Genomic DNA, 16,908 nt, shown 5'->3' on the forward strand with positions numbered 1-16,908 from the left:
TGATTTCACTGCATAGGCTACTACGAATGTTTATTTTATTTTATTTTAAATTATTGAAAAATTTATTTTTGTAATCAATTTTTATATGGATGAAAAAGTACACTTGCTTTATAGTTCGTATCCACTAATTATCAGTATCTGATAACCCTGTTTTATATAGTCTATGCCGATAACCAAGCAATATTTATTCAAATCAAAATTATATTTATTGAAAATAAAGTAATAAGAAGTCAAGAGTTTCATTTTTGTTGCTTTTATTGTGATTCAGAATCATTTAAGGCATCTTAAAACTTGGTGCATGAACACATTTGGGAAATTTGAAAGACAACAAAAAAACCCACTCAGATGCAGCATAAGAAAATATCTTTACTTCTTCAAACAAATGAATTACAATACTAAATTTGGGGAGAACCAACTTGACCAACTGATATACTGTACATCATCCGGTACAAAACCCCCTCATAGAAACAGCAAACAGAAGTTGGAAATCCAACCTGGTATGACAAACATTTTAAAATCATAGGACAAGAGAAAAAAACAACAATAAAATCACCACACAAATGTCCAGCTGCAGTGGAACATTGGGGCTTTCTGTCATAAATTAAATAATCTGAGTCTCAGTTTGAAGGGGGAAAAAAACAAAAGCCAAAAAAATAAATTTTCATCCACAATCATGACAACCACAGCTGCATTCGGAGGTGCATTTTCATTTTCTTATAGTAGTAATAAGTCATTTTGGATAAATGTAGCCACTAAACATTACACGTGACTTAAAAATAGGCCTATTTGATTTCACTAGGCAACAGTGTACACTGTGTGTTGAATTTTGATGACTGCTTTCCCTGTCTTACTGTAAATTGAGTAGCCTGTACATCGACAGATACATTATTTCTATCTTGTAGAAAAGTAAAATCTCCCAAAAAAAGAAGTCAGCAATCCACAATAAAAAACTGCACACAAAAAGCTGCACATTCATCATATAAGAACTATCAGTGGTGCCTTTTGCTACCATAAAACTCCGTAAACTCAGTTGTTCTGCAGAAAAGAAAGTAAAAACACAAGTCACAAAATGACTGTTTGCCTGAGGAGTGCTAAGTCTAATCACGTGTAAGGGCACTTTATTTAACCTTAAGGCTGATGTACATCAGACATGTTGACTAAACATGCACAGTGTCTAATTCTCAAGCAGTCAACAGAGTGCACTGTCAAATGTGTTTTTTGTAACACAAAAAAAAAAAAAGAACTGAATGGATGGGTAAACTACTCTGATATGGCTTTTGGTTTGTTTCTGTTTGCTGTGTCTTTTAACATGACAGACTGATTGTTTTCTCCTGTGTCTGTCATTAACACACATAAATTAAAATAACTATGAGCAGAAGAAAACATCAGTAAATCAAACTATGTGATGTAACTCGTACCCTTACAGAGGACGTGTTTTCCTGCTGAGGATTCTGACTTGATTTGTTCATAGCTGAATGGAAAATAATGCTGACCAGCGTAGCCCTGAGTGACCAACAAAGAACTGAAAAGACCCCTACAGCTGCTGTGCATTCAAGCTAAGATCGTGTAACACTGTACATGTGAATGGTATATATATATGTACTGCTATTTCAGTTATGCTCCCTATGAGGGCTGTAATTAACATAGCTCCATTGTGCTGTGACCTGCCCAGTAGAAACCTATGTATGTTACATACTGTATCTAAGACGACTGCTTTCTTGTACAATTTGCAGTTGAACTCACTGGAAATGGGCAGAGCAAGCAAAGTATGAAGGAAGATGTTCAGCATGGACGGAAAACCACCAGGAAACCATTATTGTTAACTGGCAAAATAACGTTCACCTGAGTAAATGAGGGATGGAAAAGACAATAAGGTTCTCATCTTTCTTGTACTAATTAAGCACAGACGAGTGATCAACTTGACCATGTTTCAGGCGATCCCCCACCTTCTGGTGTGAAGCCTTTCTGGGAGGTTTCAGGGCCATCAAAAAAACAAAACAAAAAACAAACAAATAAAAAAACACCACAAACTATACTGCCAGCTAGTCCTAAACCCCCCCCCACATTCATCACATCTCTTTGTGAAAAAAGCATCATATCCATACACTTTATACAGAACACAAAATGAACAATCACTCAGTAGTTCCCTTTTTAACACAATGTTGTGTTTTTACATTATAAAAGTAATTTAAATATATGTTGTTGTTCAGAAAGTACCACCTTCCAGTAAAGTATTTAGAAAATCTTCACCTAAAGTAGGTGAAGGCAGTAGTAATTGCTGTCATTCAAATAAAATGTTTTTATTTTCTGTTAAAATGCGATGTCAAAGGAAGAATCAATGTACAACAGGACAAATGTATGACCATCGTACATACAGAGTAAAAGTAAGCCAGATCTAGCTTATATTTATCATTTCATGTATTTTTCAGGAAAGTTGTGGATCTGTGGAAGACGTGGTGACCTTACAGAATGGCTATAAGGTAAACTAGTGATATGTCATTTTGATGATTGCTGTTAGAGAGGTTCAGGTGGTTTTTGGGTCACCTCACCTCCTCTGAGAGCAATGCTACACATCTGTGTGTGTTACTGCCTGGATGGCTTCTTCAGGCAGCAGGGATGGATCACTAAGAATGGATGTGCTTGTGCTCAGCTGGCGAAGGGTACTCAGCACCACTGAAAAACAATAAACCACAATTTAATAACCATAACCGGATTGTAAAACACAGCATTTTGAAGCCAGCCGTCTTGCTGTGTATCCTTGATTCACAGTTCATTATGATTTGGGTGCTCAATACAACATGACTAGGTGGGAGGCAAGACTCGGAAACAAAATTTAATGTTCTATGCTTTCCAGGACATTGTGGGCAAATTTATCATTTACCAGTCATTTACCAGGACTTTTCCATGACTGCTACATTAAACATTCTCAGATTTTCCAGGATGCAAAAGAACCCTGTGTGTCATGCTGAGGACAATTAAAAATTGTCTTACAACTGATGATTTGACTGCAGGGCACTCAGACAGATTTGAATCATTACATTTGAGGGGACGGCCCAGCTAGACATGGAACAAAAAGCCGGAGTGATAAACCTGCTTAATTCAGTTTACTGCAGCGATGCAGGTCCAGCCTTCTAAAGCTTAGCTGAGAGCTGCAAAAACTGTGACTGAATGATAGAAATCTTTTGACGTCACCTTACATTATCAGATCCACTAAGTGTACTTGCTAAAGTCAGACTGAGTCAGGGAAAAAAAGCATATTATTTTGATCAGGGGGGTGATTAAAAAAAAAAAAAAACTACTGGAAAGTGTGATCACCACTGTTTGCCAATGCTCTTGAAGCTGGAGTGATTTCATATATTATTAAAAAATGAGATGCACTGTTAAATTTCCTGTCATGTCACGGTTGCTTGAAAACAGAATAAAAGGCAGGAAAAAACAACCAGATAGTGACAGATAGGAAGTCTTGAGTAACTGAATTATCTAGATCTAATGAATCAATGACATAACACTTTGCAGCTGGAAGGAAGTCCCCTCTAAGCTGGGCTGAAAATGATCCACAACTACTGATCCTTTCTGTTGCAACCATAGAGTAGGTGGGCTGGTGACGTGCAGTACCTTTGTGTGTCTGTGTGCCCGTGTGTGCGTGTTTGTGCTGGATGTCGAAGAGACACAGTCTTTTACTTACTGGGTCTGAGCACTGGAAGGGGGCAGTGACGATCGAGCCATTGCAATGTGGTCTGACACAGCTCTGCTCTGCTTGTAGTTGACACCATCCCATTGAATGACTCAAAGAGAGGCTTGATAATGATGCTGAACTAGAATGGATGACAGTCAAGGATCAATTATAAAACTGAGTGAGACAAACACAATTCTGCTTGAGCAACAGTTTGGGCTCCAGACTTGTGTACTACATGACTAACGTCTATGTCTGTAACTTTTGTTTTACCACTTCGTGCTTCAATTTGTGGTTTGCTTAACCTGAAAAGTACGCAAATAATACAATCTTGTCTTGTTACTTCAAGTATGACTCAGGTTGTACTTGATCTCGGAACAGCTCAGTGTGTAGACAACTCCCTCTAAAGTACAAAACTATTTCCCCATCTAAAACACAGTGAGACTGGTTAAATAGTCACAGTGATTTTTTGGTTATTTGTATTAACATTAAAATCCTCTAGGCACTGTAGCCAATGAATAAGGTTTAAATAAGTCTGTCTATATAGTCTGGACTAACAGTAGGTTGACTTTCCTCAAGAGTGATGGGAAAAATTTAAAATGTTTCAGTTATGTGACCTTTACTTTCCATTAAGTCTACATTATTGTGCATGACACAGGATATATCATTCTGTTATGTATCAGTCCAATCTGAACAAGATGCTTCTCAGACAGAGCATTCCAGATCAAAGCAAAATGCTTACACCATACTCTGTGTAATTAATAAGCAGCAAACAGTGGACGTCAGTGTAAGCTCTTTCATTGAAGGATACAATCCAGAACTTCCAGTTCTGAAGAGTGCGGTTCTTTACGTATTCATTGAACTTCTCTTGCATGTGGTCGAAGCGATGCCGCCTGATGGGTGCCCCTGTTGCAGGTAGCTGCTCCTGACAAATGCTGTGGTTGAGCGGTGACAGGAGACAGAAACAGGTGTGAATTAGTGTGTTAAGTGACGAGTGAGATATATACGATGTTGTAACATACTTAATGGAGGTGTTGAGCTCCTCTATCTCCTCTCGCAGTCTCTTGATCTCTTCCTGCATCTGCTGCCTCTCCTGCTGGAGCTTCCCAATGTGCTCCACTGTCTTCGTTAATGTGACTGCATAACTGATCTAAATGTACAAAGTTAATGAATATGGTAGGGAGAAAGCAAATAAAATATTTAGAACAATATGTGAGGCAAATACTGTGGACAAACATGGTCAAAAATAGTAATGTCCTGACACAGACTTACATTTGATTGTGACTTTAGAGTGGGAATCACGTTGCAGAGTGTTTTGAAGCCAATGTTTATGTTTGATCGTCTCTTTTGCTCAGCAGATATGTGTGTTGTCCTCCGGCTCTGTCACACAACAACAGTGGAAATGTTACACAGAGGCTTACTGAGAGCGTGTCATATATTACAGAGGAAAGGAGGAAATGCTACTAATGTTACAAACTGGGTTATAGATTTGCCCAGGCATTAAATTCAGGATTCTACATGCTTTAACATATAAAGCCTGTGAAAGCCCTATATGTCATTCAAGTAATAACAATATGCTCACAAAAATGTAGCGATCACACTAGCAAACCATTTATACTAAGAAACATAAACACACACAAACACAAACCTGATTTCGTTCATTCTTTACCAGAGGTGTACTGCTGCCGCTGATCAGTGACTGGGGACTAGGAACTTGATCTAACCCACATGGTGATCCTTGATCTGATCCTGGCTGACTGTGAACTGGAAAGAAAAAACAAACAAATTTGTAACAAGTGGTAGGTTTGGAGTTATGATGTGCTTTCTGAGTAAACTCTCACCGACACTAGAGGAGGCTTTCTGATTTTTGCGGCTGGAAGAATACGACTTGTCTTTGGGGACAATCGGCTGGGGAGACTTCCGCGTCTGACACAACGTGAAATCCAGGAGCCAGAGAAACATGAAAAGACAACAAATAGACAAGAAATAAAAAAGAGGTACAAGAGTGAGAACCACTACAATAAAATATGATCTTTCTTTACTTTGTAACTGATCCCCAATCAATTTCACGTTTATGAATTACACACATCAGAGCAAAATAAACAGTGAGATCAAAATGCTGCAGTTTTGTCATTTTCTAATAATTTCAAGACCCACTGTGGCATAAGAAGAAAATGAAACAGTGAGGATGACACTGACAGAGCTGAAAACATACCCCTCTCTGGACCACATCTGTTTTTAGAGGTGTCGGTGTAACAATCACAGCATTGGCATGACCTGGGAAAGGGGCTGAGAGGGTGAACATTGACAGTAAGGCACTGCAGTGTTTATGTGCATTCATACGTGAACATCCATTAATGAGTTATCATTTTTGACATATGGGTCCCCCCTGCCTTTTTCCTCAGTGACTTTTCCATTTATGCAGGAAATAACCTCTGTAGTTAACATAACTCTGAACAGGTTTCATCTTTTTGAGCGTTTTAAATTGTATAATTTAATAGAAAACTGAATTGTACAAAGATAACTTGTTCTATTAAAACAAAAGCAGGGGGTCCATTTCCTCTGCCGTCAGTTCTCCAATAAAGGCACAAAATCAGTGACATTATCAGTGGTACAATCCACAGTGACTCCGATATGCATTGAAAATTCATTGTAAATCAGTATGACAATATGAGTAAGAAAGGCTTGAGCGCTATCTTGTGGTAACTAAGTGTAAACAGCTCCACTGCCAGATCAACAATGTTAAATGCAAAATTTCTCCAAATGCAGAATCAATATCTTGATCTTGAGATTAGAAACAACAGACCTGTGAGGATGAGGTGGGAGGGGGGGAGGGCGTTAGCAGGAGCAATCCTTTGCACGGGGCGGTTTTTGCTGGCACTGGATGACTGAAAGGGGCGAGGCAGGGCAAAAGTCTGAGGGTGCTGGACAGAAGTGGCAGGCAATGGAGCCAATGGTTGGAGTTGAGACGGAGGAGGTGGAGGTTGTGTGGATATGGCGCTATACTCTGAGCCGTGGCTGAAGGTGGTGGCTGCTTCACTGGATGTGACAGTAGAGGAGGCTGTGTGTGTAATCACAGATGGCACTACAGTCTCACCCAGCACTAAGGTGTTGTCCAAGGACGAGGGAACCATGGGTGTGGCAGAGGCCATGTCCTGACCTGGAAGGCACTGTGCAAGAGGATCGTGGGATAACGGCTGAGAGACTGAGGAAACTACCGCTTGATCACTGGGCGCCGCCTGCCCAGGAAACAGAGGCATGTAGTTTTGTGCATAGGCAGCATCACCACCACCAGCACCAGTCTGGCTGATTTGACTGGTCATGGGAGAGGAGATGGGCAGGGGGCCAGGAGGGGAGATGTGGTTGCTTGTGAGTTGCATGGAGGACATTAACTGGGCCTGGCAAGGGATGACAAAAGAAAAGGGAACAAACAGACTTAGTCTTTGCTTCTAGTTCTATGTAAGTTCATATAGCTGGAAATGTTCTCTTTTCTGCTGGTTAAGATTTTGACAGTAAAAAGGCAATCTTACTACCCATTCTAAACCTTTTATATGGTTTATTTATTTGTCAGCAATGACAATGTCAGAAGTGGATTCATTATTCATTTAAAAATTAAAGAATAATTGACCTTTCTGGCTGCTCAATATTGACCCTGCAGCTTAATTTTCACAACTGCATCCAACTTGAACTTAAGTAAACACTAGTTTTCTTAATGCGACTGATTATACACTAATGAAAACATACTTATAAATATTATATTCCATTTCTGCCAATAGCTCCTCCTAAATGTTACACACTGGACCTTTAAGTCCTAAGGATATACCTATATTGTTTTCAAGAGGGTTTATGGTACACAAATGAAGAATAGAATTTAAGATCCTTTTATTTGTTTAAAAACCTGTCCATGAACGTGCCCTTAACTACACTAACATGTTGCGAAAAAACGCCTTTGGCATGGCTCTGATACAGTTACTGTTATGTTTTGTATCTAAAAAAGTCAGACAGGGACTAATGGTAAAGCTGCATTTATGGACCCAACTGAAAATCTGAAATATACTTTCACCAAAATACGGCTAAATAAATGACTTCTGAGGGAGCTTCAAGAAGGAAGACAGCATGAAAGAGAAGCTAAATATTTAGCCATATTTTGTGAGTTATTCTCAAAAAAATATTAACTTAATGTTAAGCAGTTTGAGCAGCAAGTCATGTATGAAAAGTGCTATGTAAATACAGTTTAGTAATATTATTATGTTACGTAGATTTTTTTGTGTAACTACATTAAACAGAAAGATGGTAGAAGATGTGGCAGAAATCCTTGTGAATTGACCAAAAAAAACTAAAAAAAGTCTTCAATCTAGGAAAAATAATACGGTCCTTGCACAAAGTCTCTTCGTAGTGGTGTGTGTTAGGGACTGTTTACCTGTGACTGAGAGCTGCTGCTGAGTAGAGGGGTGACAGATGATGCAGTGGGGGAAACAGAGGGGAAGGCGGTCTGACGGAGGCTGTGAAATAAGTCTGGAACAAGAGTCTCTATGTTAGCTAGAGGTTAGTAAAACCACACTACTGTTTGTGTTAGGCTAAGCCAACTGCTATAGCAGAGATACTAGAACATGTGCACTCGATTATTATAAAGTGTGCACTGTTAGTGTGTGTGCAGTACTACTGGGTGGTGTCTTACTGCTACCTTGCAGAGGATCAAAAGAGTCCATGAAGTCCAGGTTGGGTTGTAAGGGGATGAGTCCTGGTTGGATCATGTCTGCATTCCCTGCATGAGCTGTGCAAGGTAAAGAGGCAGAGGTAGGGAGAGCATGGGGAAGACATCCAGTATTTTGACAGATACATAACATATTGCTGAGATCCAGCCTCAAGCAGCACTCATATCAGCTGTTACATAATTTAGCGATAATTATACAACCAAAAATGTAGAGAAAACAATGAACGAAAGACAAAAGTAGGAGTTTAGCTAAAAATCAATGTTAAATCAAGTATTAAGCGAGTAGGAAGATACTAAAAATTTAATTGTCTCTACTGATTTCATAAAATAGATAGCTGTTGATTTTCTCACCAATCTCCCTTGGATTGGGCCAGGCTATAGGCTGGTGTGAGGCCAACGTAGAGAATAATGTGTCTGAAAACTCAGACATCAGAACATCCATGTCAAAGAGGGGGTCCATCTCCATAGGGGCAGGTGTTTCATTATGCTTACGAGACACACGGCGTGCTGCAGTCTCTTCATCCTGATAAAAGGAGACACGGAGCATGTCTGGAGAGACTTCCCCAAACAGCGATAGCTGCTCCTCTGGTCCCTTTCAGTATTCAAAATGCAACCATCAAGCCAGTTAATGAAAACACAAGCAGGCAGTGTTAAGTACAGCAAAAATGGGATGGCACTAAACTAATACTTTGTCTTCACACTTCATGCACTACTCTAAAAAGAATTCATTTATATATATTTTTTGTCTGTCAGCAAATTTCATGCTAAATTAGGTGCAAGCAGTCAAAAGTACTTAGTTTGCATAGTCAAAGGTGATATGTTAGAAAGTATATAAATAATGTGAGGGTGACTGGGTTAGCATGGGTTAATTCCATCAGTATCAACATCTGGTTGAACAGATGCTGATAGCAATGTTCATGTTGATACTAACAGCACTTTGAAGGGCTGAGCATGAGGCATTTCTTCATACCTTAAGCAAGCTTGAGAGGTCTTCATCCTTGTGCTTCTGTAACTATAAAAGACTTAGTGAGTGCCACAGTAGTTAAATATTCATATTTATAAGCAGTCAAACAAACAGGATACATCTACGAAATGCCCAGTATCCCCCAGACAAAAACAAATATTACAGTGTATTTATAGAATATTGAACAATACAGTACCCTTTTCTTAAAGTATGTTCTCCATTTGTGGTATTCTCTTATGACAATTTCAATTCTTCTTTTCCAGCATTTCCCATCTGTAGCAGTGGCCTGCAGAAGAAAGACGGAGATGGAAAATAAACCCATAAAGTCCATAACAAAACACACAGCACAAAGAAAGGAAGTGACAAGGGAAACATAAAACAAAATGAAAGTGTTTGGGAGACATAAAATCATCCACAGGAGGATTTCGGTGACAAGAAACAACAGTCACTATTGCTGTTTGTACACCACATAATGATCACATTTTCCCTCAACTTTACCTCTGCAGGACGATGGACATCCATGTCTATATTTCCATCCAGGGGAGTCACAAAGTGACAAACAGGATTCTCCCTTTTCTCCACATCTGGGGGTAGAAAAACAACCTCAAAGTCACTCTCTGTTGAAATACGCAGTTCCCTTTTTCCCCCTCCCCCTCATACCGGTGAATTACATTTAGTATTTAAGAAAATAAATGAACATCTCATGGCACACATTACTTAAAAGTATAAAGATCACAAAAGTGGTTAAAGTGACTTCACTTCCTCACCAGCCATACTTTGTTGATTGATTTTGGGTCATAAACATAAAAGTGGCCATCACACATGGGTGTACAAGACATCCAAGAAGTGTCACAAAAGAATATTAATAATTACACAAAACATAAATCATTACACAACATTAAAGAATGTAGTTTATTGCACAGGTTTTCACTGACATCTCCAAATATTTTCCTACTATAAGAAATTCTATTTCTTACATCATGTATGCGAACGGTAATAGCTCAGCTAATAGCTCATGAAAAGCTTGACCTAGTGTGCACTGTTGCTGTTAGTCATTGTCACAAAACTGCTCATGGCATGTAAACTAGGGCTGGGGCGATTCATCAACGTTATCGACGAATACGGCGATTTGCATATCGTGCGTAGGCGCGTCGCAATGTAGTATGGCTGCACCGGTCAATGCATGGATTACCCGGAGATCAAGCTGCAGCACAAAAACCTCCCTACAATCTCCCCTCGCTCTACCCCTCTGCATAGAAACAAACACAGAGAGAGTCTCCTGTTTATGTAGGCCTACTTATGCTGTTGTTTTGTAAAAGCTTGTCATTCACAACCACATTGGTTTCGATCGATTCGATAGGCGATGTCATTAACAACAAGCTTTTTGCGGCTCACCTGCTGCTGTGAAAACGGAATCGCAGGTGAAAAAATGTAAACTGGAGTTGTGTTTTTTGGTCAACTTTATAAAACATACTGCTGACAAAGAAAGTCAACAGTGCAGACAGATACGGGGAGAGAGAAACAGATGGGACAAGCCAGTGTGTGTGTGACCAGAGGTGTAGGTGTGCGCGTGTGAGTGTGGGGAAAAGAGAACTGAAGGGAAAAGCAAGGTGAGCAGATTAAAGTAGTTTGTGAGTAAACACTAAAATAAGGTGGAGAATTAAGAATAATTAAAATGGTGACATAATAAATAAGCTACTAGAAATAGGGCAATATATTAATGTGTTCTTTCAAATATTATATTTTTAATGCCCTGTAGTACATACAATTGTATATTACTATTTATTACTATGAAAAAATAATCTTTAGAATAATCGATAAATCAGTCGTTAGATTAATCGACTAATCAAAGAAATAATCATTAGATTAATCAATTAAAAAAGTAATCGTTAGGTGCAGCCCTAATGTAAACAAACTGTTACTGCTGCAGAGAGTTGCAAAGACTGTGCCAATATTTATCTTTAAATCATAAAAAAATAGAACTCAGTAGTAGTGTTCATGATTTTACAGATAATGTTGCAAGTACTGTTAAGTGTAGGTTGTATTAAACATACACATGTGAACTGAGAGGAAAAATAAAGCCTAGTGACAAGCCTGAAAAAGGCAATATTACTGGGGCTATACCAGATCCTGATGTCTTCACACATGCTGCAGCTTGATTTAAGAAGTGTTAAGTTCAAGTTACTTTAAACTAAATGCTAAACAGTCTACACTCTATGGAAAACAAATGAAAGAGATGGTGTGGAACTCTTACACTGCATATACCAGGCTCTCCATATGGCGTTGTTGAGGCGGATCTTGTCTCTCCAAAGCAGTTTTAAACCTTTGAAGTTCTTCCATTTGGGAGATACCAACTTACCACTGAAAAGACATGAAAATTAACAGTGAAATAATTTCACAAGTGATATGAGACATGAGACACTCTATGTAACAAATGCAATGGCTTAACTCCACAAGTAGATCACCAATATCTCGACAAAAATTCAAACCCTCAGAGATCACAGTGCTCTCCTTTGTGTTCTAGCAGACGAAGCCATTTGCTGATATTCTTGCTTGTACAGGATGAAAAACAAATTCCACAGACTTGCTCACTCAAAAATGCTCACTGTATCTTCTACCCATAATAACACAACACCTTAACTTGGATTTGTTTTATCGTGCATCTATTCTGCTCAACTTTAATAACTTGACACCAGAAAGGAAGAAATGTTGTCTCTGTCTGTTCTTTTAAAATGTCACCTTACAAACCTCATTTTGACATTAATACCGACGCTTGACAATGACCCCAAGCCTTAATGCCTAAGAGTGTAACACTGAGCAAACGTCCATCACTCCATAAAAGGTAAGAGAGCACCATTCGGTGACAGGAGTTACATGTCTGATGGACTGGCCTGAATTTGGCTTCTAATTTCCAATGCACTAGGCTCTGGAACAATGTGTCTATTTTACAAATAATTACAATATACAATAATTAAAAATAAGTACATTTTAAAATAACTTTGACCTAAAAAAAAAAAAAAAAAGGCTTGTTACTCATTGCCGACAGAAAGAGCTATTTGTCTTTTGCCACAAGAACAGAAAAAAGCTAAACTCTACCCTGAGAATCCAATTGTACAAATAATTTAAAAAGAAAAAAAGGTAAAAAAGGTACAGGTCACCTTGACCAACACTGAAAAGACTTCAAGGAATAAAGCAAGCAAAACAAACAAGAAGGAATCTGCCAAGGTCAAGCTCAAGTTAGAATGATAATTACAAATGTGATATGGAGACAAGGAGTCAGATAAACCGAGACAGCACACATGTGCGCTACTAAATGTAAAACGGGGTGACATTGGAGGAATTCATTAGTGTGCACTGCTATGGCTACAGTATGTGAAATTCATGATTATAGCACATTACTGTAGCCGTGGACAGTCTGTTCACAATTTTGTTCTAAATTGAACAGAAAATAATAAACATCTAAGTTGCCCCATAATGCACAGAAACTTTGTGGTCTCACAAAGAATGCAGGTATGAAGTTCAACATCTAACTGAGTGTATTAATACTACTGCACTATAACGGCAATACACACCAGCTTTTAAAAATGTTTTTCAAATGTCAAATGACATGACTAAAGTTTATGTTTCATTTTAACAAGACAGGAGATAATGCTTATTTACAATCTGCTTTGACAGGGACATGTTTATCACAATCCAAAAGGGTTAGCTCACAGTTTCTCTCTTTCCATCCTTCCTGTCCTGTCTTTTTTACACTCTGTCCTTCCTGTTCAGTCTTTCCGATTTTTTTCCTATTGTCATTTGTGTGCTTACTTTCTGTATGATGAGTCCTTGGGAGTGGAAAAATCTGTTTCAATAAGTAGGTAAGTAGGTAGGTAGTCTAGCTTGGTGCAATGAAGAGAGCAGAGGCAGTATTATAGGGGAAAACTTTGCAGATCCACCAATGTTCTTGTTGTGAGTAAATGCTCTCTCATGTACATAAATACTCTTCACTTTTCCTTTTCAGATGAATGACAACAGCAGCACAGTAACTGGTAGTGCTTTACTGATCTATAATTAGTCTTCCTGGTGAATCCAAGTTGGTGCCATTTGCAAAGTCAGAGGGAATCCTCTGAGCAGCTGGCTCTGCATCAAGTAACACTACAGCTGTAAACAGAGAACCATGGGTAACGTGAGCCTAGCAATGTCTAGCATGTCATTATTTCTTTTTACAATTTACCTCTTAATATCTTGTTACCGTCAACTTCATTTAAACCCAGCTTATGTTTGCAACTTTTAGTTTGTGTCTTAACAATTACACTGCTTTTACATTGTCTTAAGCCTATAAACTTATCAACATTCGCTTAAAGGATGGCATAGTCTGGAGAATAAAGTCCAGCATATAAAACATTTATGACGTAAATAGGAAAATGGTGGCACAACAAGTGTTTAAGTGTTGTGATATTAGGTGGTAACATTATGATGAACCTATAATTGTTCTTTGTCCATGTGTAGTGCTGAAACTTCTCACTCTAGCAATGTAAGTCAAGTCCAATTTTGATTTTTGTTTAATAATTTTGTAAAAATTCAGATTACATTACAGACTAAATACTTTTTTATGCTGTTTGTTAGACTAAAGATTTGAGGACATCTGGTAACTCTTAATGGGTCACTTGTCAGTATTTGTGACATTTTGTAGACTAAATGTTAAATCCAAAATTAAATTGACTGATACTTAAAACAATTATTTCCAGAGGACCCGGCAGATTTAGTAATTTGATAATTGTGCAGACAGCCAGAGTAAAAAGAAAAAGTTAAAGAGTAAGTTTGGGATTTGTTTGACTGATCGCACTCTCTCTCTCTCCCAAAATAATTTGGACTCTCTGGACTAAAATTATTAAAGTAGTTGGTTTTCACAGCGATAGTGACAGAGAGAGGCATTCCCCCCCACATGCACACACATTATAGCAATTTGACGTTCCGTCTTGCTCAAGGACAACGAAAGGCGCCAAGAATCGTACCACCGACTCTGCTCTGCTGATCTGCTCTAGCACCTGACCCACAGCAGCTCAGCAAGAACAGTATGTAATCTATATGTCATGACGTTGACTGTCTTATTTAAAAATGACAGAACAAGTTTGGGCTGTTTCTGCCAGTATTCCCTTTTGGCACTATCAAAACAAAAAACTATTAAAGAATGGTATCAGATCCATCTGACAAGATTTACGAGTTGCACAGCCCGTGGCAACTTGGGCAAGACACGCCAAAGCTCTCCTGGCAGCGTATTTTGAAAGATTACAGTTTGTTCCTGGTTTCCTATTGAATCGTTCAGTTAGAACAAAGATCTTTCTTTCACAAGCAATGAGAGCGTGATCTAAGTACATCAGGCCCTGTCCTCATAATATCTCAACACTAAACCAGTGGTGAAAAGTAACAAGTACATTTACTCAAGTAATGCACTGAAGTACAAATTTGAGATGCTTTTACTTGAGTATTTCTATTTTGTACTACTTTATACTTATAATCCACTACATTTCAGAGGGAAATATTGTACTTTTTACTACACTACATTTATTTGACTGGATTTTACAATAAATACATATCATAAGCGAGTCGTTAGCATTTCCCCTCTAAACTTCTCAGACGGGTTAATTCAAACAACTGAGGCTCAAAGAAGGAAAATCATCCAAAATGAAATATGAATATAAATGTGTGTGGCAGGACTTTTTTTCATACCCCATTAATCATCTCACAACCCCCCAGATTTATCTTGTGACCCTTAGGAGGGGGCTAAACTAACTGTTTAGGCCTATATGTTAAAACTGACTCTACCTTGATCAGCTATAACAGTAAAATGCTGCCAAAGCATTGATGCATTAGTAATGTAATAACGTCATACACAGTATAATAATATATCAGTCACGGGGACCATTTTTCTGCAGTTTATTTACCTTTTGCTGATAATATTTCTGTACTTTCGCATTTTAAGCAGAATCTTGAATGCAGGACCTTTACTTGTGATGGAGTATTTTGACTCTGTGGTATTGGTACTTTTGTTGTAAAATGGTCTGAACACTGCACCAAACTGACTACAAATCGTGAGTGGTCAAGCAGGAAGTTGCATGAAGAGGAGACTCGTGACTGCAATTTCACACCAGTCTCCCGTTGCCTGACTTCACTGATCTGGACATGATAACAGAGAGGTCAACATGCATATGGCGAAGAGCTAAAGTGAAAATGAATGTTCCCACGCGAATACAGGGTGGTGAGGTGTGTTGTAACTTACCTGTACGCAAGAGTCATACACTCAAAGAGTTTGGTAAGTGAAGCGTCTATGGAGAGGTGCGACATGCTCGCCTTGCCAAAATGATAAGTCTGACAGGTCTGCTTGTTGACAGTGTCGAAGTCGTAGCCTTTCTTCGGGGGGTGCTCGCTGTGAGGCGAAGACACCATGAAGTGTCCACTGTGGATGATCTGAGACTCCAGCCCGTCTGACCTCCTCAGCCCCAGGTGAGCCTCCTCCGGGTCCGAGTCGTCCTCCTGCTCCTGCTTAATGCTCGCCGGTGGGCGACGGTAATTCTGCCGTAAAGACATCTCTCTAGTAGCCATGTCGGTAACTCACCAGACAAATAGCTAACGTTAGCCAGCAAGCTAGGACAATAAAAACTCCCTTTCATGAGGCTTGCCAACAGCGCTGGAAAACGCGGTTAAGGCTGACTGTTGGTTAAAGTTTATCAGCTTCGTGCTGTACAGTCCGACTCCTCGGTTCACTCATTTTTAAACCTCGCTGTTGGTAATTAATGGCCCATGTTAACGTGTTGTTGTCTTGTTGAATAGTTGACGTAGAGTCGCAGGGACCAGCTGACAAAGAAATAGCTTGCAGGCTCCTCTGTCCGGAGCAGGAAGTTCCTGTGTTAACGCGTTTCTGATTGGTCGACGTCAGAGCCCCACCCACCAAAGAACTCAAAATAAACCTGAAGCGACAGATCAACAGTCCTGTTTTAATGTTTCTAGAGCACAAAACACTTGTACTGGATGTGTGTCAAAGTTATCTAGGCTTCAAATGACTACAGTAACGATTAATGTATAAGTCTTATTTGCTAAGAAATATATTTTTTCTTTTGCTTCTGAATGGAAACAAAAAGAAAAGTATTATCAGAGGGTCCCTGATGTTTGAAAGTGTCCTCTTGTCTTTCTCTCTCCCTGTCCAAAATGTTAAATTAGTCCTCCTAAAAAATAAGGAAGAAAAAATTAATGGATGCAACTGATCTTTTTGCATGAAGTAATGAAAGTATTCCAATCCTTTAGTTAAGCAAAACCACAAAATACTCGGTCACAAGTACAGGTTCTGCATTAAAATTTTGACTTAAGTGAAAAGAAATATTAACAGCAAAATGTACCTTAAATATCAAAAGGCAAATTCTGTTCAATTTGTTCATCTGTAATTTTTCCTTACAAAATACATTTTATATGTAGTACAATACAGTGGTGTGAAAAAGTCTTGAATTCTTATTTTTTTGCATGTTTGTCACACTTAAATGTTTCAGATCATCAAACTAATTTAAATATTAGTCAAAGATA

The 16,908-nt window shown here is 38.7% G+C and overlaps 1 protein-coding gene across 6 annotated transcripts; it reads right to left on the reverse strand.

Annotated features, from left to right (window-relative positions):
* Positions 1-237: 237 nt before the first annotated feature.
* Positions 238-16,261, reverse strand: LOC122876271 (MLX interacting protein). Of its 6 annotated transcripts, none has more exons than XM_044196359.1 (17): positions 15,614-16,261; positions 11,606-11,712; positions 9,850-9,935; positions 9,548-9,637; positions 9,358-9,399; positions 8,739-8,979; positions 8,355-8,447; positions 8,094-8,188; positions 6,480-7,071; positions 5,889-5,950; positions 5,515-5,599; positions 5,322-5,437; positions 4,946-5,053; positions 4,696-4,823; positions 4,485-4,608; positions 3,686-3,815; positions 238-2,673 (listed from the first exon to the last, which is right to left on the reverse strand). In XM_044196359.1, the coding sequence occupies exons 1-17, from the start codon at positions 15,934-15,936 to the stop codon at positions 2,567-2,569; spliced, it is 2,529 nt and encodes an 842-aa protein (XP_044052294.1). In that variant the 5' UTR covers positions 15,937-16,261; the 3' UTR covers positions 238-2,566. The 6 variants fall into 6 exon arrangements, with proteins under 6 accessions (XP_044052294.1, XP_044052296.1, XP_044052293.1 ...); XM_044196361.1 differs by having other exon boundaries at positions 5,889-5,962; positions 8,739-8,910; positions 9,358-9,393; positions 15,614-16,260; XM_044196358.1 differs by having other exon boundaries at positions 5,889-5,962; positions 9,358-9,393; positions 15,614-16,260.
* Between the last annotated feature and the right edge of the window lie 647 nt (positions 16,262-16,908).

This window comes from Siniperca chuatsi, linkage group LG5 (assembly GCF_020085105.1).
Source record: "Siniperca chuatsi isolate FFG_IHB_CAS linkage group LG5, ASM2008510v1, whole genome shotgun sequence".
Classification (NCBI taxonomy): Eukaryota; Metazoa; Chordata; class Actinopteri; order Centrarchiformes; family Sinipercidae; genus Siniperca; species Siniperca chuatsi.

Coding starts and splice junctions, on each gene's coding strand:
- LOC122876271 (XM_044196356.1), bottom strand. CDS start 15,936: ATGGCTACTAGAGAGATGTCTTTACGGCAGAATTACCGTCGCCCACCG. Junction 5,600..5,888: donor CAGATGTGGTCCAGAGAGGG/GTATGTTTTCAG, acceptor ACGTTGTGTCAG/ACGCGGAAGTCTCCCCAGCC. Junction 5,054..5,321: donor TAAAGAATGAACGAAATCAG/GTTTGTGTTTGT, acceptor GTTGTGTGACAG/AGCCGGAGGACAACACACAT.